A 19,588-nucleotide genomic window follows, 5' to 3' on the forward strand; every position below is an offset into this window, starting at 1 on the left:
ACATGCAAAGATCTGTGACCACTGCTGCACCAGTGCTGGCTGGATGCATTTAGGATTTCAGGAGATGAGGTAATCCCCAGGGTCCAGGCAATCAGCTCACTCTAAAACCACAAGGCCAATAGCAAAGCAGGAGTGGACCAAACCCTGCAACCAAAGTGTTTCAAACAGCCACAGAGACTTAGTAATGCAGGCAAAGAGCTCAGCAGAGCAGCAAAAGGCTTTAAGTATGGGCTTAATCATAGACTACATACCTGACCTTAAGTATTTTCATCTTTAATTGGTAGTTTCTTCCTACATCTGCTTTTGTGGTGTTAGGTGGCTGAAAAATAATTGCTTTGGCTCGTGTTAACGTGACACCGATGATCACAGTTTGTCAGTCCTGCTGCCTTCTAACAGCCAGCTCAGGGAACGCTTCTAATCTAATGATAATTGAGTGTGATTATATACTATCTTCTTTGTGACAGAGGGGATGGAAAAGAGAAATATATACAGCAAAACATGGGTTATACTAAGAGTTCCTTACTTGATCAGATGAATATGTCTGCAGAAACCAGCCAGAAAAGCTGTGGAGGGATTCAGGGGGTTGGAGGAAACTTTGCAGAGGAATCCTCAGCAGTCAGGTAACACAACTTGACAGAACAAGACTCATGACAACAGATGCAGTCGTATTAATTGAATGATGTGTCAATTATCAGTCAGGATGCAACGCAGAGAATCCTGTGCTAACACCATCCTCAGCTGAGCTACACGCTGATCGAGGAACCTCCTCCTGCTGGCTCTGAAACCTGCCTCCCACCCATCTCACAGGCTACCCCATGATCCTACTGAGGAGAAAGATGGGATAATCCAGCCTGTCCACCTTCCTTTGGCTCAGGGCTTCATGCCCTGCCAACGCTGTGTCCTTCAACCACACCATACAGCTTACACTGCCCCAGTGGTATGTCCTCCTCCTTCCCCAGGCCCCCTGAAGACACTTGTGCCCAGGACACAGCAAGGGAATTCACTGCATTACTGCACTTCTCCTTAGCCAGACTCTGAAGCTCTGTGGCAGAGCTGCTGTGCAAGAGGGAAAGACAACTCCCTTGCAGCCCTGTTTCCCCACAGCTCATGTCCAGGTCTGTGCTGCAGGTAGGAACAGGCAACGCTCTCAACTCCTTAGCTGGCTTTATGAGTGGAGGGTGGGGGCCAAAGCCTGCTGAAAGCAAACTGCTCAGAAGGAGGCAAAAAAGAGTTCTTAAGCATCTTTGTATGGCAGCACCTTGCCTCCACTCTGTGATAATGGAGCAGGGGTGAGTGACAGCAGTTGTGGAGGATGAGTGTCTGCAGCCAGAGCTGGGCTAAGGGGGAACGTGGGAGCACCAGAGGTTTCTCTTTGGGAATTCACTTCCAAGCACCTCTGTGTGTTTGTACTTCTCAAGGCAGAACATATATCACAGGATGCAAGTGTTGCTATGGTAACCATCAGAAATAGCACCACATATATATATATATATATAAACCAGCACACACCCCACAACATGCTCCCTTTGCTGACAGCGACTGGAGACCCTTCTCATCTCTGAAAGTGGCTCTCTCCTTCACTCCTTATCTCAAATCAGCTCCTGGAGCAAGGAGAATTAGTTGTTTTTAAAAAGGAAAATAAAGCTCATTTTCATGAGGACTCCATTACATTTCTGTTTTAACCCAAAACACGTCCTGAGACAGAGGTTTCAGAGCAGCTCTACAACAAAACTGGGTTTGCAGTAGTTACAAGGGTACTGAAAGGACAGCTTAAACTTGATTCCATCCCAGATCAATGTTTGGATTACTTGCTGGTCTGTAAGTGGATGTGCAATTGGAAAACCGTGGGATGATTGCTGTGACATGAGGCAAGAAGGCAAACAGCTGTCTGAAATCCAGCACCTTTCTCCATCTGAGTGTCCAAAGAACCATGGAGGAGGACTGGAGGTAGAGTGGGTATTTCTCCTTTTACATATACATCTAGGGATGAAAAGATCCTGTGCCTGGGGGGAAATTTTGTCTCTTCTTTACTGAAGATGCCAAATGCTTATGTGTGCCTTGAATGGAATCTTACACAGGACAAGGCACCCCCTGTATATATATCCTTGCAGCAAGGACGAGCTGTGAAGTGCACAGAAAAAGGCTCCATTGTGTTTACAACATGAGAAGGGCTCTGTCAGTGTCTGAGTCTCACACAGGTTTGTGCCAGGAGCTCCCTGCTATTCAATTCAGTGCATGAACCTGATTCAGTGAAGCAACAGCCTATGGAAAGATGCTCAAGAATTAAATTAACTGGATCACAAAGAGGAGGAAGTGACATTCTGGCTAATGGATGAAGAGTACAATGAAATTGGGAATATCTAATGCCTGGGCTTGTCTCTGCCCCAGTTCATTCAGACATGCACCTGTAAACACCTAAACAATCTCACTGGGTTTGCTATTTGCTGATAAACGTCATTTGGTGACTGTGATGGTCACTGTCTTAGCAAAAAGCTTCCAAGTGAGGGAAACTGAGGAGCCACAGTTTATGTTAACTCACAGCTTGGTGCTCCCTGATGTACAAAGCTCTTTCCTCCCCACACACAGGAGGCTACACCCTGTTGTATTCATGGGTAACCTGGCAGTGGAAAGCAGGTACCACAGATCACTGAGGGTGAGACACCTCTGGGGGTCACCTAGTCCTCACCCTCTGCTCAAAGCAGGGTCAGGTAGAGAAGGTTGCCCAGGCCCATGCTCAGCTGGGTTTTGGACATCTCCAAGCTGGGAGACCTCACAAACTCTCTGGGAAACTTCTTCCAGTACAGTAAATAGCACTGCAGTTACCTTTAAATGGAATTCCCTGTATTTCAAGCTGTCCCCATCTCCCCTTGTCCTGTCACTAGGCACTACTGGGAGACCCTAATCTTTACTCCCTAGCATCCAGAGCATCCCCAAATCATCATATCTTGAGCCCAAGCTGGGCTGAGGGCGAGAAGCATCTGGCTGATGCCCTCAGTCCCAGGCTCTGACTTGGCTGGGCCTGTGTGGAGCCAGGGGTTGGACTCCATGATCCTCATGGGTCCCTTCCAGCTCAGGATGTTTTATGGCTTTGCCACCCCCCCTGTGGGGAGGCTGTGCAGGACAGTCACTGCTCAGCCAGCCTGAGAACGTCCCACTTGAGTTCATACCTGCTGTTCTCAGTGCAGGGATGTCTCTACCTGCAGAAGCTTTTCTTCTCCTTGCTGTTAGTCCTGAGCACAGGACTTTGCACTGCTCAATTAAATCTCACCCTCCACCCCTCTTAATAATGTCTCAGTGCAAAGACATTAACAAATATTAATTTTGTGAAGCCAAGGTCATGGCTTAAGCCAGCCTGGCCCCATGGCAGTTCCTTCAGGGTCCTGCTACCACCAGACAACTTCAGCAGCTTCCCTAATACATTCCCAGGTGGCACCATCTCTGCAGCTCTTCTACAGTCCACATCAATTAGAGCTGCTCTGTCTCCTCTGAAACTTCAGCTACCTTCACAGTACAAAGCATCAAAGAGACCTGATCCCTCTTCAGCAAATCCAGCACATCTGATACATCTACCCACAATCCTCATCCTGCCCTTCAAAGTTTGTTAGGAAACTTTGTCAAGTTTAGACTAATTCATTTGCTCCAGTGATTTCCCACTGTTTTAAATCCAGATGCTAAAGAATCTGTTAATTGCTAGTCAGATGGCATCCTCTGATTTGACAGATTCATTACAAAGCCTTGCAATGGACTTGCAGTCTCTTCTGCCAGTGTTTTAATATTCGTGGGTGCAGATTATCTGGCCCTCTGAGCTGGGCACATCATGCTCTTTGATCTGATTCTCCTCCTATTTTTAATAAATCTTGTTTTCAAGAAAAGTTCGTTTGTGTGGGTGTTTCAAACAGCCACAGCCCTCAAGGACAGCATGTCCTTCAGCCTTGGAGGAGAGCTGGCACCAGACTCTCACAGCCAAAATACTCCAGGAAGGGCCCAGGGAATCACAACAAGCAGCTCTGGAGATGCTGTTATGGGAAGGCACAGCCCTGTCTGCTGGGCCTGCTGGCAGCAGGACTCATCTCCCCACCAGCTGCAGAGCAGGAGGTGAGGCATTATCAGCTACAAGGGGTGTTTTACACAAGGTGCAAAGCTGCCATCCCATGCCAGCTGCAAAGGGCTGAGCCCTAGGGACCCTCAGGCCATCTCCTGTAAAGAACAGTTTGACTGGAGAGTGATTTGATTTCAGATGAACATCTGCTGACCACAAGAGCTTTGTTGGCTGACTGTCGATTTAGGGGACACAGATTTAGCCCCTCAGGCTGTTCTCCCTCTTCCTCTTTTGATATGAAGCTCCAGCCCTTGGGAAGAGGTGGGAACACAAAGTGAGACACAGAGGCAGGTTCTGGAGCTCAGCTCCATCTGGGTGACAATTAAGTTCATCTCTTTGTTGTCACAGCATGTTCCTAAGTGAGACACAAAATGGTCCTGCCTGCCTCCAGCATCTGCTGGGTGTTTCCTAGCCTGTCCCCAGAGTGAAGTGCCACCAAGGCATGCATCAAAACCTGCCAGCAGCCAGCAGAACTAAGCTCCTCTCTGAGCTCACAGGGGAACCTGTCTGCTCTGTGCCACCAGAGATAGTCACACTTGGCAGGTGTTGCTGGCAGACCAGTTAGCCCAGCCACCAGAACCGTTCTGTCACAGAACTCTCATCTCTGCAGCTCTTCTGATTTAACCTTCAGCCTCTGCTGTGACCTCATACTGATTGCTCTGATGACCAGGAAAGATGTGAAGGGCTGAAATAAGAATTCTTCAGGCCCACAGTGCTCATCTGCTAGCACTGAAGGGAGAGACACAGACCCTGACATTGCTAACAGACCCACTCTAATTGCAGAAAAGCCCCTGCACTCTGCATTACTGAATGGAACACACCAAAAATCTGCATGTTTCCTTCCCCATCTCAAAGGCAGAGGCCAGTGTTAAGCCACCTGGACTGGGAGCTCTGGAGAAGCTCAGTGTGTCTCCCTTGGGGGAGCTTGGAGAAAAAAAAGCAAGAAATGAAGATCAAAATGTCAGCAGCGTTTAATTTACACCCAAACTCAGGCTCCCACCAGGACTCTGAGCTCTGTCTTAATCTAATTCTTATCCAAACAATTCAGAGATAACAAACAATTATACAATCCACATCAAGGAACTCCTCAGGGTTCCCAGCACCTGCAAGGAGAGTTGGCAGCCTGACTCCTCACAGCAGCCAGCCCAAGCACTGAGTGAGCAACCCCATGGAGCACCTGGTGAAGACAGAACTGCCTCTGCACCCTGAGAGGCTCTGGAACATGGTGCCAAGATAGGGTAAGGGTTCAAAAATATTCCTCTTGTGGGGATGCATGAAGGAAGTGGCAGCAGTGCAGACAGCCTCACCTCTCCCACGGTGGTGTGCACGCTCCCACTGCCCATCCAAACACACAGCAAGCTTGGAGTGGTACTGAGAGAGCTATAACAAAGGTCTTTATTGATCCATGAAGCAAATAAAATCATGGGAGAGTGTGGCACAATCTTCCCTCAAAGGGCTCCCTGCAGCTACACAGCCCACAGAAGGCTCCAGGAGTGAGGAAACCAAAGTGACAATGCCCAATGAAAGCAACTGATGGCAGCAAGAAGCAGGAGGTGTTTGTTTTGGACACACACAGGATACCTTGTCCCATGTCCCACCAGGTAAGGAGGACAGATTGTCTTTGTGAAGGTGATCAGTCCCAGGTAAGTCCCAGGTAACCCAGGAGGATGGCAGAACTGCTTCCAAAGACACCATACCTGAAGGATGACCCAGTGACCCTCCTTGGCAGCCAGATCCAGAGCTTGTTCAGCGACCACCTCTTGCCCTTGTCCAAGGGAAACATTGTGGAAGTTCCTGTTGTTAAATGTATAACCAAGTTTCTTCCCTAAAAGAGCAAAAGAGCCACGTTCAGCACACGCTGCACAGCTGAGCCCAGGCAGCAGCACCACAGAGTCCAGCCTTATCAAAAACCCTCATGGAAGAGCTATCACACTCCTTAACAGTTATCTTGTCTCTCACATGCTCCTTTCCAAGGCTCTGAAAACAGCAGCAGCTTCTTCCCAGCTACTTTTAATTACAGAGTGGCATCAACACAAAGGAACATTATTACAAAGTGCCTCTTGTTTAAAGAACATTATTCCCCTGCAACCTTGTGTAAAAACATATTTTACAGGGATAGGAAAAGAAAATCATTTCCAGCTGATTAAAGAGGCTTTGAACAAGACATCAGTCGGTGGGGAGATGCTCCCTGTGGTGCATGCCAGACCCAGCACTAAGGTGAGGAACCCGTTTGGATTTGAGAAGGCAGCTGAGATGCAATCTGTCTGAGGGTGCTGTGGCTGTGACCAAAGCCTCCAGCTTTCCTGGAGCTTCACATCAGTCAGCCCTCCAGATTTCTCATGGATCATCATGGTTGGGGCGGAGATGACCTCTGGGTCCACCACAACGTGTGTGGGGAGGCCCATGGTCATGGACTGCAGCAGAGCCCATGGGAAGGGGTGTTCCAAGAGTCACTGCAGACCCCCCCCTTCAGTCCCTTCAACACCCCTCTCTACTCAGAGAGGCTATTTTGTGTTTCTTCCTTTAGTCTGTGGTACTCCTTTGGGCTTGCCTGATTTCTCTGCCCCATCCTGGTGCCTCAGATCCTCTATCTGATCACACCCAAAGATCTCCTGTCTGGCTTTCTGAATCTACTGCCCAGAGATGGAGGATTCCAGGTGGTTCTGAGTCTATCATCCGAAGATGCAGGACTGCAGCTGGTCCTCATCTCACAGCAGAAGCAGCTGCCTGGAGCAAGCTCTCACTGCTGTGTGCCCCTCAGAAGATGAGCACCAATTTGCTGCTGCAGGAGGGAAGCAGCCCCACACACCCATGCTGGCTCCACACACCACAGCAGGATGCCCTTGGCTCAGCCAGGGAGTCAGTACACATGTCCCCATGTCCCCTGGGATTGCCTACACTTATCTCTGCACACAGATTTGCCTTCCTCCAGATGGTGCACCCTTAATTCCTGATTTCTGCTAAAAGCAGGCAAGTTTTCTAGTAAAACAAGGGGGAAAAAATTGTCTTGCAAGGCTCAGGATTCAGCTCTCAGTACAAGACTGGAAACAGATGGCCATAAGTAAAACAAACATCCAAACTCTTCCAGTTGCTCAAGTTCCCTGCTTACCCTCACTACAGCCTCCCCCTGGGATACAGCTCTCCCCAGGCTTGTGGCTTTCTGGTTTTCCTTCTTACCCATCTCTGGTGGCTGTCAACTTGGAGAGCTGCTCATCTCCTCCTCTGCCTTCAAGACCCACCCTCTCAAGAAGGGATGGGGCAGTTTTCAGAAGGAATGGTGCTACCCCAAACCCTGTGATTAGTGGGTTGTTATTTCCACTTCAGAGCTAGGAACAGGACCACAGAGGGATACACTGAGTCTGCCCTGTCTGCTTCACCAAAGATGACACCAGCCTTACTCCCCCATGGCTCAGAGAGGGGATGGTGCAGGCAGGATGCCCTTAGGAGGGGTGTGGAGAAGCCTTCCAAGCCCAACAGTGTTAGCTGAAGGGTTCTCCCCACGTCCCTTGAGTGGGCAGCATCTGAAATAAGGTATCTTCCACTCACAAGGATTATCTAGCCAGACCTGCACTTTAATGAAACTACCCCAGGGGCAGAGAAGACACCAGTACTGCCCCAGTGCCAGCCCCAGCCCCAGCAGGGCAGCCTTTAAGCCTGGTGCAGCTGCACTGAAACAAGGGGTTTGTTTCATTAGATTTTTGTCACTTTCACTTGCTGTAACTTTTCTGGCTGACTGACCCCAGGTGCTCAGCCACACACATCTTTACAACCCCAATTAAACTGCTCATGGTTGGATTTTAGTGCTTCATTTCCCATACAAGAAAATAACACAGTGAGAGACAGGATCAATGATGTGGCTCCAAAGAGAAGCCAGAAACATGATAGGACCTTCCTCAGGGGGGTCCCCTTCAACCCACAATAATGAGGCCTGATGTCAGGGCAGAAGGAGCATGAAACAACCCCAATCCAGGAACTCCCCCTGGCTGAGCACTGCCAGCCTGAGGCTCAGCCTGCACTGGGCTTTACCATCTCTGAAAGCTGGTACTGTACAATGGGTTTATGAATTACAAACCTGTCAGTGTGCAAGGAGCATCTGGACAATGCCCAAAATAACATGCTGTAACTCTTGGTCAACCCTGAAGTGTTCAGGCAGTTGGACTGGATGACCATTGCTGGTCCCTTCCAAGAGAAATAGTTCTGCTCCATTCCAGTCTAGTTTAGTCTGGTCTGGCCTATCCTGCTCTGCTCTACCTTATCCTACTTCAAACAGTTTAAATATACTCTACTCCACAAGTCCTGGTCTTGGAGACACGTGTAGCTCATTGCCAGAGGAGGAGAAGAGACACCAGATGAACCAGAATCTGGAGCAGCCCTAAAGCAGAACCCAAGGGTGCCTGACACACACGATGCAGGGGGATGGAGCCCCTCTGCTGAAACAGCCTCAAGTGACTTCAGTGACCTCTGATCAACAGTCAGAAGTGACCCCATTTCCAGACCTACTGTAACTGTCCTGTTCAGGCTGAAAATGAGGAGCTGAGACACAGAGCAAATCCAGTGCATTGGCAGCTTCAGAGCACAGGCACTGACCACAGCAGTCAGAATCCACTGCCTTCCCCAGTGAGCACCCCAGAGAAACCCCCCTGGCTCTGAAGCTGGCTGACAGCACAGCTGACCATCCACACCAAAACCAACCCAGGAAGGATGGGATTAAAACCTGCAAACCCTGCCACTAGCCAGCAGACTGTTGTAGGGAGCTGTTGCTTATTTTTAGCTATCTGACAGCATATTAGATATCTCTGATGTAAATTATAGGTTGTGCACAAGACCAGCTCAGAACTCGTTGCAGTGTGAACCACACTGGGAATCCAGGCAAGGCAGGAAGGAGACAAGTTTAATTTAAACTTTAGATTAAAATCCAAAAAACCTTTAAGGAAAAGGGAAAAAAAAAAGACACAATGGCATTCTCTCACAATTATCTATTTTTAACAGATTACCCCATTATCTACAAAGAGATGAGAAAAAGGGAAAAAAACCCAGAAAAGAACGTCATGCCAAGATAATTATGCAGAAGATAAAAAGCAATGCTGTGGTGTGCCTGGAGGCATGATTTATTTACCTTGTTTCTCCACATCCTTCAGTGGGTCGACTCCTGGGGACAGGATAAAGAACACGGGGGTTGCAGGTCCTGATTCCTCAAAGGTTGTTGCAAAATCCAGGGATCTCCCTCCCACGTATTTACTGCCAAGCTTTTCTTCTATAAAATCTCTACAAAAGACAGAAAAAACGTTTTCCCAGTGTACTGCTGTTCAGAAAAGACAGATTTCCCTGCAAATAATCAATTCATCAGCTGTCGTTTTGCTGATTCAAAGACATTAGAAACTAAAGGAGGAAAAAATGGGTGTGAAATAATTTTAGAGGGGATCTGCAGGCTGGGCTTCAGCAGCTATCATTCAGCAGCAATGCTGGGGTCTTTTTAGAGGTGTAAAGTGACACATGGCACACTAATACCTGATGAATGAAAGGAAGTGAGAAGGGGAAACACGTGGGACTTCACAGCCCAACATCATGTTCAGAAATTCAGCACAAGCAGGGGCTTGATTCTGGCAGGGGGATCTCAGGAGAGAGTAAATAGTTAAATTAATGTAGAGAAAACTGCTGTGTACTTTGTAATCCACACAGCTTTGAGAGGGAACAGCATTCCTTTGGCTATAGCTCCAGAAGTCACTAAAAGTTCAGCTGATGTACAGAATGGCTTTGTTCTGGGGAGATGAAGGAGAAGAGCTCTGAGAGTAGCGAGCACGTGGAGCTCAGCCCCTGCCTGAGAGGCACAGGGAAAAACACAACTGAGCACAAAAAAATGCAGCTCCACAGTATCTGCCTGAGGAGAACACAGCTCCTGGAGAACATCCAGGCTGAGTGTCCCCAGGATGAGCTTTGCAGAATCACAGCTTTAGACACAGGCGATACACAGTGAGCGTTAATTCAAAGGTAGGAGTGTTCTACTCCAACCCCAGCAATAAGCTGCTCCTCTAGCACAGATACATGACTCAGGCCTTTTGAAAGCCTCAGCACCACAGAGAAGATAAATACTGGCCAGCTTTCACCTGGTAGATGATACCAGAATATGGGCTAAATTCTTTCTAAAGGAGCTGAAAGCCTTCTTCAAGGACCAGTCAAAGGCAGTTGGAATAGAAAGGCCCAAGGGACTGGCAAAGAACAAGCCTTCACTTTGTTTGGTATCTCCTTCAAGTGGATTTCTTGGTCTGGGTCAAGATTTGCTTGAGCTGCTGTAAAGCCTGAGTACACAAGATTTAGAAAAGTCCATCAGACACAAGGTCACAACATCAAGCCTCAGCGCTCTGAAGCGATGGAGACATTCCAGGTCAGGCTCGAGGGGGCTCTGAGCATCCTGCTCTAGTGAAGATGTCCCTACTCACTGCAGGGGTGGGACTAGATGCCCTGTAAAGGTCCCTTCCAAACCAATACATTCTATGATTCTTGACCCCTAAAATGTACTCAAGTACTTGTCAAGACTCTCAGAGAGATGGGACAGTTAGGACTAGTAGTGATGCTCACTGGTCATCAGTAAGCATTTAATGTTAGCAGATTTAAAGAGGAGCAGATGCTGTACTTGGTGACATGGTCTATGGACCTCGTAGGGCTGGAGAGATGGTTGGACTCAATGATTTTGAAGGTCTTTTCCAACCAAAACCATTCTAAGGTTCTGTGATTCACCAGCTGAGGCTGGAGGAGGATGATACTGTCAAGGAGGAACCAGGGAGTCAAACACATTCTGACTGTCGCTGTTACCACTAATTATTTCACATTTGGTTTTGGGGTATGAGATTTCCCTGAACAGAAGCTCTTCTTAAGCCTTTGGCCCCAGTGTCTGACTATCCTGTATTATAAGAAGACTTCTGTCACAGACATCTGCAGAGTAAGTCTCAGGGAGGTGCTGTGAACTGTTACTGTTTGCACATGTTTATGTTCTAACCTACTTCTAGATAAGAAACAACAACAAAATAAAACCCCCAGATTTAAATACTCTTGTGCAAACAGAAAGCTTGACATGCCCAGACCCTAAAAATATCCAGCCAAGCTTTTGAACTTGGCTTCCCTTACCTCCTCACAGACTGGAAATATGAAAGGTGTTGAAACTTTATGTTCTAGTTATTTTGGAGCTATGTGAGCACCACCCCTTTGACTGCAAGAAAGAAATTAAACTTCCTTAAAGGAAATATGAACTTAAAAGTTTAGAAAGACAAGAGCTTATTTTACTCAAACTATACAACAGGGAAAACAGTCTTTTCAACTGAGAGAACATATGGAGAATCCAGCCCTGAACCACTAAGAAATGAAAAAGAAGATGGTTGGGAATGGTGTGATTATGATAAATGATAGTATTTCATTTAATAAAACAGAATAACATTGACCATGGGGACGCTTCACTCAGTCCTGTCTGAGTTTTTCTGTGGGTTTCAAAGCACAAGCAGGAATGTAGTTCATCCACTGAGTAATCCAATCTGCTACAGGCACCCGTGCACACGCACACGCCAGATGGTGGAGCAACATAAACTCTCTGAGAGGCAGCAGTGTGAGAGACATTGCAGAAATGTCAAACCACAGACCACCAGGACAAGGAAGGAACAAACAAGTCCTAATGGAGTGAAAGACCTTTAGTTTCTCCTGGAACAAGCACGTTGCTGGTGCAAACCTTCATAAAGTTTAGACTCGCCCAGTTACCTCCAGTACATAATTTACAGCTTGCAGAGCCAGCAGCACATGAATTTTGCATTTTACAGGGGAAAAAAAAAAGATAAAACCTCTGTAAGACTTTCTTTGCTTCTACACTTTGTTCTTGTGCTGAAGGAACTAGTAGGATCCTTGCACTAAAGGCTCTAGTAAGTAAAATCTCCCTTATTCAACTCTAGACGTTGTATTGATCGTTGAAAGACTCCAGCAGGTGTATGACACCTGTATGGTGATGTCCCTGTGTGACTTGGCATGCCTGTTCCTCAGCCAGTGCTAGTGATGCTGCCCCACCACTCCTGGTGATACTGGGGTTAGATCACCCTAAGCAAGACATGCCAGTGAAGTGAAACATGTTGATTGTCTTGCAGAGTTCAGAGACGAGACGCTCAGCAGACTCATTTATAGGGAGCCACCTCACAGACCTCACACTGCATAAATGAACCCAGCCACACTCCTGAATTCCTCCTGCTCCCCAGAACACACAGGACTAAAGCAGCCTGCTAAGCAAGAGCATCAGGGAGGTGGGCAGGAGGGGTCCCCACCTGACAGCGTAGGTCATGCGGTCGGGGCGGATGGCTCTCATGATGCACAGGCGCTGCAGGGCTGACTTGTTCTTCCACTCCTGAGGGAACTTCTCCTTTTCAGGACACTCAGATTCAACAAATTTCTTCCACCGCTTTGCAGACCCCTCAATATCCCGATCCAGGTTTCTGAATTCCTCCATGGATGAGAGAGCCTAGAAAAATTCAAAGGCAGCCTCAGAGCAATCCTATGTGCCTCCAAACCACTCTCCTGGCATTGCTCACTGCTCGTGTTTTGCTCCATCAGAAGGGTCATAGCTAGAGCCTGCAAACCACGGCCAGAAGCCCACCAGCATCAGACTTTGTCCATTCTCTGTTTCTGAACCCCCAGTGTCAGGACATTGTCACAAGAGGGGGAACACACAGCACATCTGCAAGGCCACAGGGAAATGACTGACAGTTTCATACTTGTGGAAGGTCTTCTGAGCTGTGACACATCTCCAGGTTGCACACAGAATGTCAGCTCCAAAATCACACCTCACCCAACACAGCCTTTCCTGACCCTCTCATCCACATCACTGCCCCACCCTCACCCAGCCAGTGAAGCCACACACGGTACCCAGGCCCTGCAGCACAGCTGCTGGGACGCTGGAATTGGGCATCATACACCATGCACGGGTTCTCCATCACCCACAGTGTCTGAAACCAGCACTGGAAAATCCCAGGTGACCAGCACTTGCTACTGTCAGATATCCCAGAAATGCCTGATTTGGAGCTGGAAAGTTGGAGCCCCTGTGTGACTGGAGAGCACACTGCTGGACCTCCCACGAGCTGCAAGTCTGCAAAACATCTCCTCACTGCTCCAGCAGACAGAGAGAACTGTGCAGCAAGAATCACAACTGATGGACAAATAGGCTTTTGTACCCAAGCTAAACAGAGATTCAGGTGTGCCATACTCACCAAAATGGGATTTGATTGCATTTCACAGTTCGAATGTCAGCTGTCTTCATCTTCATCCCTGTCTCACCCCTGTGCAAAGCCTGGTGCACACACCACTGAGACTTCACCCTCCAGCTGTGGTGACCACAGAGCCACAAACCTCAGCAAACACAGTGCAAACTGCCAGTGGGTGGGTGGGTGCTTTGGAAGGGTGTGCACACCACCCTGTGCCCCTGTAAAAATCAAACCACCCAGATTACACTTGCCAAACACTCAGGAGGATTAACTTCACGGTGCTCCGAGTCTGGAGCAGAAGCAGGTACATGAAGAATGCCCCAAAGAACAGCTGAGTGAGGCAGTAAATAAATGGTAATTACAATGAAAATGTAGCTACATTCTGCAGCTAGGAAGCAGCAAGTGTAAATGTTATGCAGAGAAGTGAAGACTTCAAATTATCTCTCATACAAGTGGAGGCAAAACGTACTGCACAGCTTGTGAGGTTCTGCTGGGTTTCAAGCAAAATTCTCGCTGAAACAAACATCTTCAGAGTGTTTTGCATATTCTGAGGCTGTAAGCAGTTGAACATGAAGTGGAAAAGACAAGTGAAGTATAAAAGACAGTGAATGAGCTATTTTCTGTAGAGACAGAAGGACACGCTCAGAGTGAAGCAGAGCTGCTTGATGGGCAGAGGTGTTCTGCACCAGCAGTGCTCCAGCTCACGTCCCATACAGCTCCACTGTGAAAAGCAGCTGAGAAAGCTCCTTGCAAAGTGCTGGTGTCACACCTTGCTCAGATCCACTGGAAAAACAGGCACTTGCCAAAGGGCTTTGAAAGTCATGCAAATGCACTGAGAGAAGCAGAGAGACTGGCAGGACAAGGGGGCTGGAGGGAAGCTGGAAGAGGGAAGGGGGAGAGGAGAGATTGGGGGGAAGTTCTTTGCAGAGAGAGTGGTGAGGGGCTGGAAGGGGCTGCCCAGAGAGGGGGTGGGTGCCCCATCCCTGGGGGTGTCCAAGGCCAGGTTGGATGGGGCCCTGGGCAACCTTGTGTAGCTCCAGGCCTGGAGGTTGGTGTCCCTGTCTGTGTCAGGGGGTTGGAGCTCTGGGACCCTTGGGGTCCCTCCTAACCCAGACCAGTCTGGGATTCTATGACTGCCTTGGACACCACGCTGCTGCATGAGGCAGAAGACTGCTCTAAGCTCTGCAGGAAAGCCATGGTTTCCCTCTGGAAAGGCTTCCCAGTGAGAAGACAAGATCAGTGCAAAACTTTGGTCCTTCTAATAGACTGAATTGGCAGCTCTGAGAAGTCTCTTGGTTGATGTTAACAAGAGAGCCTGAAAGATTGCTTTCTTCTTACGAAATGACAGACATGTAATCAGAGATGATAGTCTCCCTCTCCCTGAACAACATGTTGCGGAATCAAGAAAGCTCTAATTGCAAGGATAAAGTCTGTATTATATAAATTAACACTAAAATTTTCATTAGTCAACAATTTTAATTGCATTTATTAGGAGTGATGGTATTAATAAGACATGCTGCTATTTAAAAGCCGGCGCAGTGAAAGCTATCTCAGTCAGTAATCTCTCTGTGAATATTAATTGCTTTTCAATACCTCTGCTGTGAAATTTTCCAAGAAACTTAGACCAACAATAATAAATCACTGTTCCCAAGCAGCAGGAGTAAAGCAGGGCTGGTAGACTGGGCGAGCAGATGGGTGCCACACATCAACCTGTGCAGCGGGGCTATTTTCATCCCGGAATGACGCATTCTTTTGTCAATTAGAGTTGTCATGGAAATTGAGACAAAAAAACACTGATCAAAATAAAATACCATCAGAAGGGCCCGAGGTCTCCAGTCTGTGTCTTCACAGCCCACACTATAATCATCTCTGATGCCTGGGAACAGGGGGGTCCTGAGTTTAGATCTCCAAACGAGACTGTGCCAGCAGAGCAGGACTCGTCACACCTCAAGGCAGGTGCCCTTGTTTGCTCATAGGGAATGATTTTTCATTCACTGAATCACAGAAAACTTTCCTTCTCACTTTGGGTTTCTTTGACAGTTTCTTGTGGAAGTCAGAACCAGCTTCAAACTGGAGCTGGTGTGTCAGCAGCTCTGTGAAATTCACATATTCACAAATGCAAAGTTCTCTCTCCCCCCCTCCCTGCCCAGCTGTAGGAAACACAAGGTGTATCAGCCATGGGCTGCGAGAGAGAAATCCTCAATGCCACTGCAGAGCAGCTGCTGGTGTGCTCACAAGGGTTCCCTAAACACACATCCCTTCAGAGAGTCCAGGAGAGGCCAGAAGAGCAACAAGTAGTGTTCCTCAGGGGTCAGTCCTGGGTCCAGCCCTGTTCAATATATTCAGCAGCAGCTTGGATGAAGGGATGGAATGAACCCTCAGCAAGTTTGCTGATGATACCAAACTGGGAGGAGTGGCTGACAAGGCTGTGCAGCCATCCAGAGCGAGCTGGACAGGCTGGAGAATTGGGCAGGGAGCAACCTTATGAAATTAAACAAGGGCAAGTGTAGGGTCCTGCACTGAGGGAGGAATTAGATGATCTTCGAGGTCCCTCCCACCCCAAAGCATTCAGTGATTCTGGAAGAAACACACTGAACAGCCAACGTCTCTCTATAAAAAATCACACAACTTGGCAACACTGGAGAGAAATGACGTTTGCTGTTCTCACAGTCCTACCAGCCTGTGAGGAGAGATTCAATTCTAATGATTACCTGCAGAAGCCCCAGGGGTCAGGTGGTCCCCAGCAGAGATGTGCACACACGTAGGCTGGGTTTATGGCAAGCCAAGCCTGTGGGCTGATGGTAGCTGGTGAGGAATCCTTTTTGGATGTCAGGTGTGAGGTGCAGGAAAGGTACCCAGCTGGAATGGAATGTTTTCAATACCAGAACCAGGCAGTCTGTGTTTTCCAAAAACCTTCTAAAGGTCTTTTACCCTGTCCAGGAGCCCTGCGAGTTCTGCTCACTGGGGTTCCTGCCAATACTCCTCATTTCTTTCCTCCACTTTCTGCAGGTGGCCCAAATCTCATCAGGAAAAAACAGCACCCCCAAAGGTGGAGAAAGACAGCTCCTGGAAGAACAGCAAAGTCAAGCCTGCAACTGGCCACACTGATAGATGGGATCATTCAGGAAGCAGACGTATAAGCAGATGAATTACCCCATTTGAATACTACTGTTAACTAGAAGGATTAATGTAGAAGATGATGGATTATTTGCCATCTTTCCCCCAGCAGGCTTTGGTGTGTATTATTCATTCACTGGAGGTGTTCTGTTCTGTTTAGTTGCACCACCTGAATTATTCAGCTCGTAAGAAAAATCTCTACTGAAGGTAAAAATAGAGATGTGATGGATTTGCCAAACTTCAATCACCTCTCAACGCAAAAATGTTATTTTAATCCTCCTTATTTACTGCCAAACAGCTGACTGACAAGTTCACCACACTCTATGCCCCTGTCTGCATTCAAACCCTTCCTTGTGTTTTCCCCACCTGTAAATAATCCCAGGGTTAAAAGGTACCTAGTGCTGGGACATGACACCCTAGAGAAACATCCCTCTGTTTACCTGCACCATCCTTCCTGGAGCATCACAAACTGCAGTGCCTGTGGTTAGACAACAGGAGATGATGGGTTGGATCTTGCTACCTCTTTTTTTTTTTGAGAACTCCCAGTGGAGCCAGTATCTTGAACCAGAAAGCAATGGCTTCAGCACTCCAGTCCTTCCTACTAGTACTTCTTGCAGACAGCTCCTCTGGATAGGGAAGGTCAGCCACACAAGTGAGATTCAGTCACAGTCTTTGTGTTCTTCTTGCTTACAACCACCCTCCAAGTTCTCCAAATTCTGCCTGAGATGTTTCACAGCCAGGTTCACATTGGCATTCTCCCTGGATCTGCTGCAGAGGTTGTCCAGGCTGTTTTGAGAACAGGCTTGGTGAAGTCAGGCTGTTCTGCCAAGCCACACTCTCCATCTTTCCTCTTCTCTCTTTGATGCTCTCCAGCAAATCAGGCACACAGAGCCAGAACCAGAAGCTGGCCACAGGTCCTGGATCACAGCTGACAGGTGGTACTTGTGTATTTCTGAAAAGTTCCCTGGATTCAGCTGTTACAAATCCCAGATGGGTCATCACCAGGCACAGCAGAACTTCAAGAGAAAACATGTCTCATGGGCTGGCTGAAGCATGTTCCAGGATGTCACTTGCTGGAAGGTTCTCAAGGTCCAAGTTCCTGTGTCCTGATACATGGACAGACGTGCAGATCCATCCCTTGATGAGGCTTTTCACAGCCATGGTCTGACCCAAGGTTTCATGGTGGCACCAGAGCAGAGCTGGCCTTGAGAGCAGATAACCAGAGTACAGAAGCTGCAGAGTCCCTGGGCCCCTCAGGACCCTGACATAGTCATTAATCCTCACACATCTGTCACATCATCCACTCATACAACCTCCATAACAGAATCTGCAAGCAACCTGCACCACTCCTGCCCCATCTTCTGTCACAGAGCCCGAGCTTTGCCTGCTGTGTGCCTGGTGAGGGACCTTTCACAGCACGTTGAGATGCACCTGGGTTTCCCTGTTACTGACAGAGAAAATGATGGTTCCTTCCCTGGGGAGGACACCCTTGAGGAGCACACCCTCCTGTCCCCTCAGTCATGAGGCCCTCAGATTTAAACCTTCCCCTTCTCCCTCTCCACAATCCCCTCTCACAGTCATGTTTGCAAGTATCTGATATTCTCACTGCCTCCCTCTACCCTGTCTCCAGAAAGCCCACTTCTTTCTTACAGTGCGATAAAGATAAACCAGACCCCAGCAGGGGCCTGGCTGAGTGAAGGGAGAAGTTGGTCCCTCTGCCAGGTTCTGTTCACTGCACAAAGATCACAGAAGCACAGAATTGTAGGGGTTCATGAGACCTCAGTTAGGATGCTCCTCATCAGGTAGTGCTGATACAGGTGGTGCAGCAGGGATGACACACAGTCCATGTATCCTCCACAAAAGGCCATCTCATGTGCCTCAACACAGGTAAAGCTTTGGAGTTACCATCAGTGTTCCAGAGACCATTCCCAGTCAGCACTTAGCTGGGCACTTAGTGTGCAGTCTTTGTGTGAACCAACACTGCCAAGGGAGAAAAACACTCATGATCTCCACCATGTTACTGAAATAAGGAGCTCCAGAAGGTCCTTCAGGCAGATCTGGGCTTAAGAGAAAGAACTAATAAAGGGGAACCAAGTCCAAGCCATTTCAGAAAGTGACCCTCTGTGGTCACTCCTGAGTCCACAGGCCACTCAGGGCTTTTCAGGAGTGCACCACAACTGATTTTTTTCTTCTAAGAAAGAAATAGGACATCAAAAGATACCCAATGCCTAAAAAAAGCTCCATTTGATATCTAAAAGATGTCCCTGATGAAGCAATTACTTCCCTTTCCTTCCCTTAGAGGGTGAAAGAACCTGTGCATTCAGAACGCCCGGGTGGCAGCGGGCTTTGTGGTGCCCTGAGAGGGAAGGACAGAGGCTGACACGGCCCTGAAGGCATCAGAAAAACTCCATTGCCACCCTGCAACCAAACCAACAAAGTACAGCTTTAAATATTTGATGTGATCAAAACCTCTGCTGTATTTCAGCTCAACATCAGATCGTTAGCCAGCAGGTTGGAAAGGAAAAGGGGCAGAGAGAAAAGAAGGCAAAATGTTCTCAAGTTGTGTCTCTGTGAGACACTGAGAACGTTTCTCTGGGATTCGATTGCTGCTGAGGACAGATGAGTGTCCTCAGGAAACTTCCAGATAAGAGCAGATAAATGCACACTGAAGTGTCATAATCAATGTTTTCTATCAAAGATGTGTTAAAACACTGAAGAACTGGGTTAAAGGAAGGTATTTAATTAAGAGCATGATTTTCTGGTGTAATAATAAATGAGAATGTTGGTGGAGAACTGTGAGCTGAAGCTCTTCCTATCTGACCATGATCAAAGGACCTTGCTTATGTGCCAAGAGCACAGTATAGGCAGCAGATTGTGTCACAGTGACTCTTTAACAAGGATGAAAAATTTCAGTGGCTAAAAAAGTACAAAAAGTGAAAGTTGAAGGAGAGATTTCGGTTCTTTTGTTAAAAAAAAGAGCCAGTTTTCTTAGATGTAAAGTGTATGATTTGGTACTTTATCTCATGAGCCGCAATCTTATCATCTGCATTCTGCAAGATGATAAATATGGAGTTAATATACGACTTTGTCTGCTGCTGTTCTCCTCCTCGAAGGCTGAATTCAGTATTTAGAGCTCATTATTCAA

General features: G+C 47.7%; 1 protein-coding gene across 1 annotated transcript in view; it reads right to left on the reverse strand.

Moving 5' to 3' along the window:
- DNAH9 (dynein axonemal heavy chain 9) overlaps window positions 1-19,588 on the reverse strand; it is a gene marked incomplete at its 5' end in the record, with an annotated part of 131,683 nt that overhangs the window by 19,469 nt on the left and 92,626 nt on the right. The window contains 3 exons of the mRNA XM_084273706.1: window positions 5,797-5,924; window positions 9,216-9,364; window positions 12,394-12,587. Of these exons, the coding sequence (XP_084129832.1) occupies window positions 5,797-5,924; window positions 9,216-9,364; window positions 12,394-12,587 (471 nt within the window). The remainder of the gene's footprint in view (window positions 1-5,796; window positions 5,925-9,215; window positions 9,365-12,393; window positions 12,588-19,588) is intronic.

The sequence above is a fragment of the Gallinula chloropus genome, assembly GCF_964237585.1.
Source record: "Gallinula chloropus genome assembly, chromosome: 20".
Lineage (NCBI taxonomy): Eukaryota > Metazoa > Chordata > Aves > Gruiformes > Rallidae > Gallinula > Gallinula chloropus.